Source organism: Schistosoma haematobium, chromosome 2 (assembly GCF_000699445.3).
Source record: "Schistosoma haematobium chromosome 2, whole genome shotgun sequence".
NCBI classification, from domain to species: Eukaryota; Metazoa; Platyhelminthes; class Trematoda; order Strigeidida; family Schistosomatidae; genus Schistosoma; species Schistosoma haematobium.
Genome location: NC_067197.1, coordinates 10,967,991 through 10,980,080, shown reverse-complemented (window position 1 = coordinate 10,980,080; position 12,090 = coordinate 10,967,991). Strand labels below are relative to the sequence as shown.

The 12,090-nt window shown below is 38.5% G+C and overlaps 2 protein-coding genes across 3 annotated transcripts in view; one reads left to right on the top strand and one right to left on the bottom strand.

The window, feature by feature from the left end:
* The window catches only part of MS3_00010745 (uncharacterized protein), a gene marked incomplete at both ends in the record, with an annotated part of 34,703 nt that extends 32,256 nt beyond the window's left edge, over positions 1 to 2,447 (bottom strand). Inside the window, one exon of the mRNA XM_051219141.1 lies at positions 2,250 to 2,447. Coding sequence (XP_051067466.1) covers positions 2,250 to 2,447 — 198 coding nt within the window. The remainder of the gene's footprint in view (positions 1 to 2,249) is intronic.
* An 8,109-nt stretch (positions 2,448 to 10,556) lies between these two features.
* The window catches only part of OSBP2_1 (Oxysterol-binding protein 2), a 45,610-nt gene continuing 44,076 nt past the window's right edge, over positions 10,557 to 12,090 (top strand). For both annotated transcript variants that reach the window (XM_051214306.1, XM_051214307.1), the window contains exons 1-2: positions 10,557 to 11,256; positions 11,291 to 11,496. In XM_051214306.1, the coding sequence (XP_051067463.1) occupies positions 11,147 to 11,256; positions 11,291 to 11,496 (316 nt within the window). In that variant the 5' untranslated portion in view covers positions 10,557 to 11,146. The remainder of the gene's footprint in view (positions 11,257 to 11,290; positions 11,497 to 12,090) is intronic.

Genomic DNA, 12,090 nt, shown 5'->3' with positions numbered 1-12,090 from the left:
TCACATACCTTTTTAATCTATACTTCAAGTGAACAGATAATTCACTAACCAAATGGATGTTCTACAAATACGGACAGTCATAGAATACTCATACTGTCCCAAATTGTTGTAAATTCTTTCTAATTAGTGTTCTACCAGCTAAAAACATTCATTATCCCAAATTTATTAGTATTCAAATATTTTATTTTCATACCTGCTTATTGTCATACTCATAGGTCTCGCAAACTTAAACTCTTCATCCTGAATATTTATTGATCAGCTACTAATCAATACCAGTCCCAAAAAGAAATTTATCTTTGCAGTATCTTATGATTTACATCATTAGTTACCTTCATAGCACTGTGTTATGCTAAATGGATATCTATTCTACGATACAGAAGCTTTGGCTGTCTTGTTTGCTTATAACTTGGAATCAGCAAGAGAAATATGCTATGACAAGGTGTGCAGCACAGAGCCTAGATTAAGACATTGTTGAAACATACAACAAACTTAAGTAGCCTAACATCAAAAAGGGGAGGAAGGGTGGCTTTTCTAACCAGCCAACATGTTGGTGATGAGAATCGTCGATACACTCCCATCTGTTGGTTAGAACATATTGTTACCTTACTACTCTTTATGATCTAGTGGGGGGTGACCAACCCATGGGATCAATGTTAATTTCTTGTGCTAGATACTTCTTTGACACATGTTTACAAACTGAAATTGATTTCAATTCCTATCGAGAAGTCGTATTACAGGCTAAACTGGACGATTGCGCAAGAAAAAGTTGATTGAGGACTTTATTAACATTGTAATCATAAAAACGGATAGTAATTGCAATTTATGTATCCAAAACTGTATTTCCTTTACTACATTTTGGAGATTTAAAGGATCTTAAACTTACAACATAAACACACCTTAGCTGGGAGTACTCGACCACGCATCCGCACAGATCACGAGTACATCATGCTACGTATTCCTTGCAATTTATTGGCAGCTTAGAACAAACAATTCTCAACATGCCGATAGCTTTCTTAACATATATTCGAAACCACTCATTTCTGACTTCTCATTTGACTTGGTTGCTACCCGTTGATTATATACGTGTTACAAGTAGAAGAGTTGTCAAACCCTGAGTGTATGTGTCAATCTCAGGCCACTTCCAATATCCCGGATTTATGTACTTCTTTACCCATTCATCACCTTGCTTTCGTCTTGTTTTCTTTAAATCATCAAAATACATTCGCACGAAATGGACTTCATTAAGAAAATTAAGTCTAAGTGGTCATACCCTAACTATTCATCTATTATTTTGATATAAACAGCTCTGGACTTTATTTGCATTCATCCTCTACAGCGAGCTGCCAGTCGTAGCGCAGACCCCATAGAGAGCGCCAACATTTAAAGTGAACTTTCAACAGGACCACCAATATTCCTGAAATTGTGCTCACTAGCTAACGATTAATTTGAACTGGCAAGGACAGATTCAGGGATTTGGTCGGCCCGGGGGTTATTCGGCCATCGAAATTTCTATGTCCATCTCCTCTGCATATGCTGCCTAGAAGGAGCACAAGCAACTGGCGTCCAGCTGATTGCTATCAACGGCTGAATACGAAAACCTCACTTGGTCGCATTCTTTTTTAACTCATTCACAACTTAATAGCTGCTTTGAAAGCTGTATATTTCTTCTCGAAATCAACTTGCTTACGGCATATACTCAAATTACTATGTTTGATGACGACATTCCTAAAACGGTTATCATCATTCATTTGAGCAATATGAATCTTCGCGTATGCTTTCTGATCTTAAAAATACCGCTCAAATTTCTCAGAGGTTCACTAATGACTTATACATGGCTGTTGACGCGTCCAATGCGATGGTCAAGGGAGTCTAACAACAGTGAGTAAATAACACCTGACAACATCTGGCATTCTTCTCGAGGCGGTTGCAAGCCACTTTATCAATGTATAGTACTTTCATCAGGGAACCTCCAGCTGCGTATTTTACTGCATGACAATTTCAGCACTCTGCTGATGGCTGAGAATCCACACTGTTCACCGGACTATAATCCTTTTACTCTCTCTCAACTCGTCTCTATATAAGTACCCTTCTCGAAAGTCCAAACAGTTGAACTTCATCTCACAATCTGCTTCTAATACATAGCATTTATCTGGAGCGAACTACGTGTCCTCGACAACTCTGAAACTATGGACGAAACAGGTGGGAAAACCTTATTATGTTGCTTAGTTACTAAGTTGCATACGACTGACCTTATAAAATACTTCATCCGAACAGTTGCCGCCCATAGTAAAGGAACCAAGGTAAGCATAAGCATCGACCGTCTGAAAGTCAGCTCCCTCTACCTCAACCCTGCCAATGGAAAGTCGAATGATGCACTCCTCATGATTATGAAGCGACCCCGATCGTTCACGACCACAAGCTATCTCTGGAATATGAGGCCTATCCATCTGTATGAAAAACCACTTCTGTCGCCCCAAGATTCAAGGCGGGGTCATGAAGTGATGTCGCTAATTATAGGACCGCCAGAATTTTTTCGTCATTCGCTACTCAACCATGTGGAACAGACTGCCAGTGAACCGCAGCGAAATTACAACCCGGTTCAGAAGTTTTCTTGATGATTTTCTTTCTGAAGGTGGATTGTGTCACCTATTGGATATCAGTATGTCTAACAATGTTTTATAGAAACAGAGTTGGCCATGTTCGAGAACAAGTCATCAATGTATGATGTTGAGGTTGTTCTCCTACGCTCACCATTCAGATTCATGTTTCCACATTTTTGCTGGATTAGCAATTCTACTAAGATAACTTATAACATGCTAATGCGGACTTTACATTAAGACTGTGTGACAAGCGTCGGATGAAAAAACAATCAGACAATAAAAAACATAGTTATTAGTTTTCCCAACACTTTTCTCTCAATGTGCACTTTCTGTCCTGATAAACAGTCTTCCGTATTTCAACCCTTACTTACCTTCCTTCATTTGAACTTACCCCACCTTGATAAATATCACAACTTATTGTTCTTCATTACTGCATTCTCTCATCTGGAGCATCTACTCAAATTTCACTCTAGCTGCAAGAGCTAGTATGAATTTAATCTAATAATTTATCATACCTTTGTCTGTTCCACAATAAAACGTTAAGTGTAGTTTATCGTTGATATCTAATTACCTTGCTGCTCATCGGTTTCTCTATTTTCCAGAATCTTGCACTTAGGGCACAGCTATGGAACTTCCGACGTCTAGAACAAACTGGACGTACGTGTTTTCTCAAGGTCATGGTTCACATCGAGCGCTCTCCATGTCTTTTGCAATTACTTATGACTTTAACGGCATCATTCTAAATTATTGTTGCACAAAACTTTGTGATGATATCACGTTTTACTCTCTGTATCCCATCACATAAATTTGCGTACATTCTCACGAGTGCACTAGAAAATTTGAAAAAAATAATGATGTACTCCAGAGGTGGATATTCATTAACATATTCATCATATTGTTTCAACCCTGTCAGCAGTTGTTCATTTATTTTCTATCCCACCATTTTGTTTTAAATAAATTTTAATCTTAAGTATTCTGTTGGGGAAGTTAAACCACTAGAAGTCACTTGGTAAATGTCTTATTTTTGTAACTCTACTTTAAAATTTTGAATTTCTCGTTTTCGCGCCAAATATGCACATTTTCAACTTCACGTCGTATTTCCAACTTTAGAAAACCATAAATAATATTGTTTTCTTGTCTCTTTTGATATGCTGTTTTGTAACGTTTTCCAGGAACATTTTTTATACTGTATAAATACGCCTGAATTGTGCTTATTGTTATTGATCGTGCTTCTGGCTGGGTTAAAGTTGAAAAGTTATTACAATAAGATATTCTCGTATTGCACCAGTATATTCGCTAAACCATTACTTATTTGTTAGTCAAGCAAGCATTCAAATTAAAAACATCCGAACCTACTGCTAAAATTAACATCAAGTCAACAAAAATTTCTAGGTTACTGTTTTTACCACAATAAAGCAACTTAGGTTCATTAGTAATATAGACTTCTGATATTTCTGAATCTCCTAAAACAAAGATCCCCATATCCCATTAATTAAGCCCCACTATTGCTAGTCATTCATAATGATTTCGGGATATCGTTATAAAGAATTGTCATAACTTGACAATCACGCACTATTTTTGATAAAACTGGTGAATCTGTAGTGACTCACGGTGTAGGGTTATTCCTATACTACACACATGCTACACTCTTCTCTTTTTTTATTTTCTTTTTGTTTCCTGAGCCCACGCCCTCGACCATATCCGTTTGGTTCCGTCGACTTCAGTCAACTTTGGCGAAAGCTGGCCTGATCACCCACGCTCTTGTCAACGTACTCAGTCGATATATTGGTTACGAATACTTGGCATATGCTTGGTCTCGAACTTTGTCGTTATGGTCGCTTCTGGTTCATCGGCTCAATGTGGTTTCGTCCTACGTCTGCAACGTTTCTGGTCCGGACACCTACGAACGCAATCTTCAGATTCTGGATACAAACCACTCTGGTGTGGCATGCCAACTCAAGCAACAAATACAGCACATCGCTCCTGGTGCTGTTCTCCGAAAACGACCTTCGTTGGCAACTCGACGATCAACGATCGCTTTCCTGTTCGCCAATTCTTCTGTCCTACAATCGCTCGTCAGCCGATCAGTCCCACGATTTAAACCGCTACTTATCGAAAGTGTAAACTCTTTCTAGCGGGGGGCTCCTGTAGTGACTCACATTTATCACGAGAACACGACTGGTTTATTAAAAACAATTATTATTATAACCAACTGTACCAGTGTTTGTTTTAATGTGCTTTTGTTTGACTGTGCTAATGACAGCTATTTTGTGCTTCCATTCATATACACTCACTTTGATTGTGACATCGCGCGAATTCGGTTACGTTCTGTAACCAAACTTCTATCCTGGCACGATCTCGGTATCCTTTCGATGCCACGAGATCGCCAGCAAATATATCTCGATTTGGTCCATTAACTGCCTTCTGATATTTGGCTTCTCGGGGATTTTATGGATTTATTTGGTTACGTTCAACCTTCGCCTTCTGATTTATTTGGCACGTGCTTCTTGGTAGCGGTGTTCATAGTTAATCCCAACTCGACGCCACGCTACAAATCTATCAAAAATCCTAGGTCGATAAACTGACTTATAACTACCATTAATTAGTGTTGTTTTCTCGTGGTTATCTTTATTCATTATAGGATGGTTTCAGTATGTTTCTCTACCACTTATTCATTCAGTAAACATCTTAGGACCTTGTCAGTCTAACTGGAGGTTTAGCGACGCAGTCATGCATGCAAACATCAGTATAAACAGTCGAGAAAATCCCCTACGAACTCAAGACACCAAAGACAATTTTACCCCAACACTGAAAAAGGTTCCAACCATTATCATGGACATGAGTTGGGAATTTTATTCTCCTTGGTTACAATTTACGCTCTCTCTGATAACCACATGAGCAGCACTCATTGCTTGTCATGTTGTAAAGATTTTTTTAGTCGAAAGCATCGTACAACACCGTATCATATTTGTGGCACATAAGCTTAGTTCGCTTCAGCATCTAATGTTCACTCATGTTTACACAAATAGATATGTGCATCATACAAAGTTGATACTTGCAACTGACTTGTATACATCAGTCAGTATGTATGAATACAAATAATTGATCTGTTATGAATCAAAACATTGAGTCTAAAGCAGATCTTCCATGGATCTACTCATGTTTAATGAATTACTGTTAGCTATCGGTCCGAAATTCTCATCATTATCAATATTTTAACGTATCAAGAGCATTTTTTGTGAAACTCCATATGTATTAGTAGTTTCATTAGGTCCCGTCACAGTTAAGCAATAACGAGGTCGAGAAAATCTCTCAGCAGCTAAATAAGCTGTATTAAGCTTGACGAACTAACTGTGACATTAGTTAGAATTCTTCCTTTCCATGGTTATACTTTCATTCTTTCAGTCAGCCCACTAATACAGATGCAACCGGATATCATCTCATACGGACTGCATACTGGCATAAGCATTAACTGACCTTATATTTTGAACCAAAGATAATACCAATATCATCATTATAATGATGGTAATAATAATAATTTATTCCCAAATAACAGTTTGTTACGTGAGGCATGTCAGTTTACGGGCGAGATCAAATTGTTACGAAAGATACAATTTTCGCTATAGTGAACTACTCAGCTGGATTGATATTTTATGAGATATGATTGTTTTTCTATTAGTGTGCACAAAACACTTATACCAACGGCTATTATTGCACATCTTAATGTGGTTTATTAAAATATCTCTAAAATAAACCATTCTTCATTATGATAATCCCACTTTAACTATTGAATGGTATTCACATAGATTTATATCATGAACGTGTTCAGAATTAAACTGAAAATTTTGAAATTATGACGCGTATTTCCCAATCAGTTTCTGGAGCCTCCAAATCAATTCATCTTCCAGACTATCAATACTTGGCGCATTCTTATTATTCTCTTGCTAACCTCTTAAATGCTATTATCCCACTCTATGTGATGTCAAACTAACGTCACATTGATCCTGGTGGTAGAGTAGTGTAGTAGTACTAGCTCCTAACAGGAACGATTGGTCGAGGTGGTATGGCTCGGTCATGCAGGCGTGGTCACCCCATGTAACCTCATGTGTTTGTATTTTATATATATTGCTCTCTATTGGGCCTAAAATACGTTCTCCAGAAGTGTTGGACGTTATACCGATCGCTTTCAGAATAGGGTGAGTCAGCGTAGACTATGTGGCTTCTACGTGAGATTTTATAAACTGAATAATCACACCATGACGAATCTACAATTTTGGGGTTGGGTCTTCCGCTAGTCTGCCGACTATAGCGAATGGACGGACGATCACCATTTACTGCGAGGGTTTAATAGACATACTGTGTCTCGGACTCTCAAAAGGTTTGGATAAGATTAGTCATATCCACCGTACTAATAAGCTCAAGCAGACAGATATTCAGTTACTACTGATAAGCTAGTTTAACACGTATCAAGATAATTGAACTTTTAAGGTCAGTGTGTAATACTCGTAGAATTATGATGTTTTTGGTATTAGTGCATCTATCTTTGCTACCATAATAATAGACCCAATCGCAAAATTGTAGATTTGTTATGCTGTGACCACTCAGTCTATAAAATCTCACGTAGAAGTCACATCATAGTCTGACTCGTTCTATCATGACAGTCAGCAATATAACGTCCAACACTTCTGTGTTCGGTTTAACACAAAGCCTAAAGGCAATAGTCACAAGCTTGAATTTAACTGTACTTCCTGCTCTTTGTGCTTGGTCATCAGTTGCTAACAATTGAGGCATTCAAAGCAATTTCGCAGAGTCCTTACAAATGGCAACAGTTTACACTGATTTATTAGTAATCTTTCAACTTTTATCCGTTTCTACTTGGAGTCATCGGTAGCCCATTACACCCAGACATAAAATCTCCCTAACTGCAAGCTTCATTTGTTCCGTCAACAAATGGAGGCGGCTCTGATTGAACTGGATTTCCTAATAGTCAGGTCTTACTGAAACCCGTAAGGATAGGTTGTTCCCGATAGGAGTTTTATATACAAGCACTCGTAGTCTATGAGGCCAATTCCGTAAACTAAGAGTATTTGTGGACAAGTTGGAGCCACTCACTATAGTTATGACCAAAACTTGGTAAGTTTATGGCTTTGAGGTCACCTCAGAATTATTAGGATATGACACCCTAAAAAGTGATAAAGAGAGATACAAGAAAGAAATTCGAGTCCCTTAATGCACGGCTAATAATATGAAAACCTTTCTCTTCTTATACGAGTCTCTTGATAGTGGAAATTGTGAAGTCATTGTGGACTCACTTTTGAAGGCTGTACATTTATACTAAGTGTCACCTATCGCAGCCTAATATGCTTAGTCAATGATTCTATCTTAAAGAACATTTGAACATGTAGTTAAAACAATAGGTGCCTGATGTTAGGAGATTTTGATTCACCTGAGATTAGTACAGTGTGTATCCGAACCCAGACATTTTGTTCCAAGCCACTGACCTTTGCTAGACTTGGTAATCATTCGTGAGACCAAGAATACTACATATTTGAATATTCTCCCACTGTTATCTAGTAGCGATCATGCTGTTTTTCATTCATGCTTATAGCTTCTGATAAACTATGTGGTCAGGTTCAACCATGCCGAAATGTGAGCACAAAAAAGCACATGATTGTGCCACAACAAATGGATTTGTCTGTGGATACTAGATCACTGGTTGAAAAAGCACGGTTGACATTTGAAGGTACATTTGGCTTGGCTACGTCCCCGTTTAAACCGTTCTCAGCACCATGTAAAACTAATAGCTGCCCACAATGAATAGCTAAAAGTCAAGAAAGTTCATAGACGTAGGATAAAGTATAGCAATATGTTTATCTTTACAGGCTCTGAACAGTACAGATTCGATTATTGAAAGAATATGAACAAACTTAAAGCGTAGTAGCAGTGGATCACCGATACTTGCGGGTAGGAACCAAGGTATATTATCGACAAAAGTGGAAAAGGTAAAAGCTGGTAAATTATAGTAAGATACTACCCTTAATCCTCAAGAATATGTCAAGTTTCCTTTTAAAAGAAGCCTGGGAAATCGTTTGGACTAGCAGCGAATTCCAGCATTTGACTACTCTTAAGGACTAAAAGTCATGTCTGCAGTCTGTTCTGCTGAGTTGTGTCTCCAGTTTCTGGGTGTTACCCCTAAGTTTTGTGTTACTTTTTAAATCATATAAGTCCAGTGTTCCTGACGAAATCTATTCTGGAACCATAAATCCTGAGGCGAATGTAGTTGCTGAACCTCTAGGATTGATGTTTGATATGTTTGTGAGACAGTCCAAACTATTAAGAGACGAGAAATGTGCATTTATAAGTCCAGCTTATAAGGCGGGGAGTAGACACATAGCAACTATCTACCATCCAAACTAACCGGCGTAACCGTGAATTCAGTAGGAAAGATTATTCTGATGGCTTATTTGAATTATGTGAAAGGAACTAATCACTTAGTCAGGGAAGAATATGGTTTTATTAAAAGCCTTTCGTTCATGTTAAGGCCCTGGTGCGGCCGAGAGTGGGGAGAGTCCGCTCTCCCTCTCGAAATGCTCTCACATGGCCATACGTATATAGCCTCTGCCAGGGAAGTCCTACTCACTGCCTTCTCGTGGCGGGGGTGTTGTTTACAAAAATGAGAGGACGAAAAGCGAATATCCGGCGCTTTAACCGGATCCCAAACCAGTGGTGCACATGGGCTCCAGTATCCTGCGGGAACAAATGGCGTATGAACCAGTCGTTGGTCACCGGCTTCCATGGTACTGCATCTCCTTACGATGCTCCACTACCTTGTCGGTTAGACCTTTAGGTCGAAGGCTCGGGGAGTGGCCCCCTAAGAAAACCATCTGCTTCGGTTTGGGCACCAGGGCAGTATCACAGCCCTCACACATATCGAGTGAGATTTGTGTGGTGCATATGTATTTTTAGTGCCTCCTTGTACCCATATCTATGTGCTAAAATGAATAAATAATAAATCTTTTAAAGGCCCCTCACCTGGGTCCCCAATTATTTACTGAACGTTTTGGTATTCATCATGAAGTCATGAACTGGATGAGTGACTTTCTTAGTAATATGAGACGAGGCTTTGTCAGAATGAGAACTCGTAAAAAGTGGAATCTCCAAAAGCATAATCATTGTCTTTCACTTTCTTTTACCTTGTGTGAGTAATTTACTAATTGTTTCATGGTAATTTATTCTGTCAAATGCGGAGCACATCAAGATTCGGCGACCCATACGCGGTATGTCGGGCAAAACAATATTACAGAATGATATTAATTAACCGGTTGATTAGATATTTAGGTAGTTACCGGAAGTTAATTCCAGAGAGTGTTTATGAAATAAATAACCTCGACGATTTATATCACTACACAATAAGATGAATTGCGTCACCTAAAGTAATGGACTATAAAAATCTAGGAGTCAGAATAAGCAATGGCCCTAGAACTATGAGTAAACGTAAGCCTGTCACTGTCAAAGGCACTGGAGTCTTATGAGGCACTTGTAAGTCATTATATAACATGGATCAAGAAACGTCTAGGGTACTGTATCTGACTTTTATGAGGTTGATTTGGAATATGGGATCCAAGCGGAAAGTCATTGTTTCATGTACGCAGCGGATATGCTAGGGCAAATTAACGATGGAGAACCGTGATGACGAAAATTCTCACTTGTCTATCTTATGATGACAGAATGAGACACATTTCTGTTACCTTATCACAGGATTTGAGGTGATTAAATTATGACTTACTGTATGCACGATGATAACGGTAATAATATATCTTATCTCTACTTTCCATCTAGGACCGATAATTTAAGAAGAAATTCTAAGAAAGTTCAAAAACTAAGATCAAACCTTTTACGTCTGCATTTCCGTCTCTTGCATCGAGTTGTGGACTTCTCCGTCAGAACATGTATTATCAGCACCTTGTCTTCAGTCTTCAGGCTTCAGTAATAAGGATAGGAGGTCTATCGACCTATATTAATCCTTGCAGTTTGTAATACTGTGGAGGTTCAACCTCGTTTTGAATATATTAACAGACGGTGCTGATATTACGTGTTCCGGAAGAGAATTCCAGTAATTCACTACTCAATGCAAGAAACGGAACTCCAGACGTAAACGATTTGATCACGGTTTTTGAACTTTCTTCGAATGTCCTCTCAAACGATCGGTTCTAGACGGAAGCAAGAGATAAGACATGTTAATACCAAGATCATCGTTTAGTATACGATAAGCCAATATTAGATCACTTCGTATTCTACGGTAAGATAACGGAAATAAGTTAAGGTGTCTCAGTCTGTCTTCATAAGATAGGCCAGATGAATTCTGAGTGAGGTTGGATTTCATTGGTACTGAAAATTGCAACCATTATTATAAGTCAATTGACTTCCTTACTTCACTTCTGCGGACTGAGAAGCTGACCCATTGGACTATGGGAACCGCGTTATCTTGACAGCTACGCTACCAAGACGTTTCTCGTTTCGGGAAAGTTGATTATGTTTTCAGTATAATGAGCACTGCAGAACCGTTCGCAGGGTGGCTTTACAAATGGACAAATCTTATTAAAGGCTATAAAAAACGTTGGTTTTTAGTGCAGGATAATTTACTCAGCTACTACCGGTAAATATAATCTGTGATTAATTTGGTTTTTAAGAGAACCGGATGCAGTCGGGCGACATTGTCGTGGGACTTTTGACTTAACGAACGCCCACCTAAGTGTTCAGGAGTCTGGATGCTCCTTTATTTTGACGGAGAGCTCTGGAAGAAAGCATCACTTCAAGGCGTTGTCCGAAGAAGATAAGGAGAATTGGATTATTGCCCTTACAGACTTAATTTCAAGATCGCAGGTTACCCATACTGGTTAGTTCGTCAATTCGCGCCTTATAAATTTACATATTGTTGCATTCCTAACGTTTTTATGCAATGAACTTTGCTAGGTTTTATTGAACCATTGTTTTCTGAAAAAAATAGATATCCGGCCACTGTCATAGCAGTAGTAATGGTCCATGACTAAAACTATGTTTACATGCGTGATTTTGTTATACGAGTGATATCTTTCTGCTCATAAATCTAAGAAACGAAAGCTTTTCGCGCTTACAACATATTATCTTATATTACCTTGTTATTATTTCCGATGTTGCATAGCTAAGTTAAAACGTATTTATGTCAACACTTTTGAATTTAGGTTAAAAGCAACTAGGAGTTATCAGCTTCTGGGTTTTATTACATTTGTAACAAAGTGTTTGACCTCAGAAATTATGTCCCGCGCGTGTTACAGTATCTGTCGGCGACGTGGCTACAAAACCAAATGCCGAATTTGTCTAGAAACTGATTTTTCACTGTCTCGAATGCAAAATTATTCCAAATCTGAATAATTCAGCAGAGAATTCATAGCACTACAATGAAAGTGGTTTATAGTTCTGTAAAATACTAGAGCCACAATCCATTAACGTG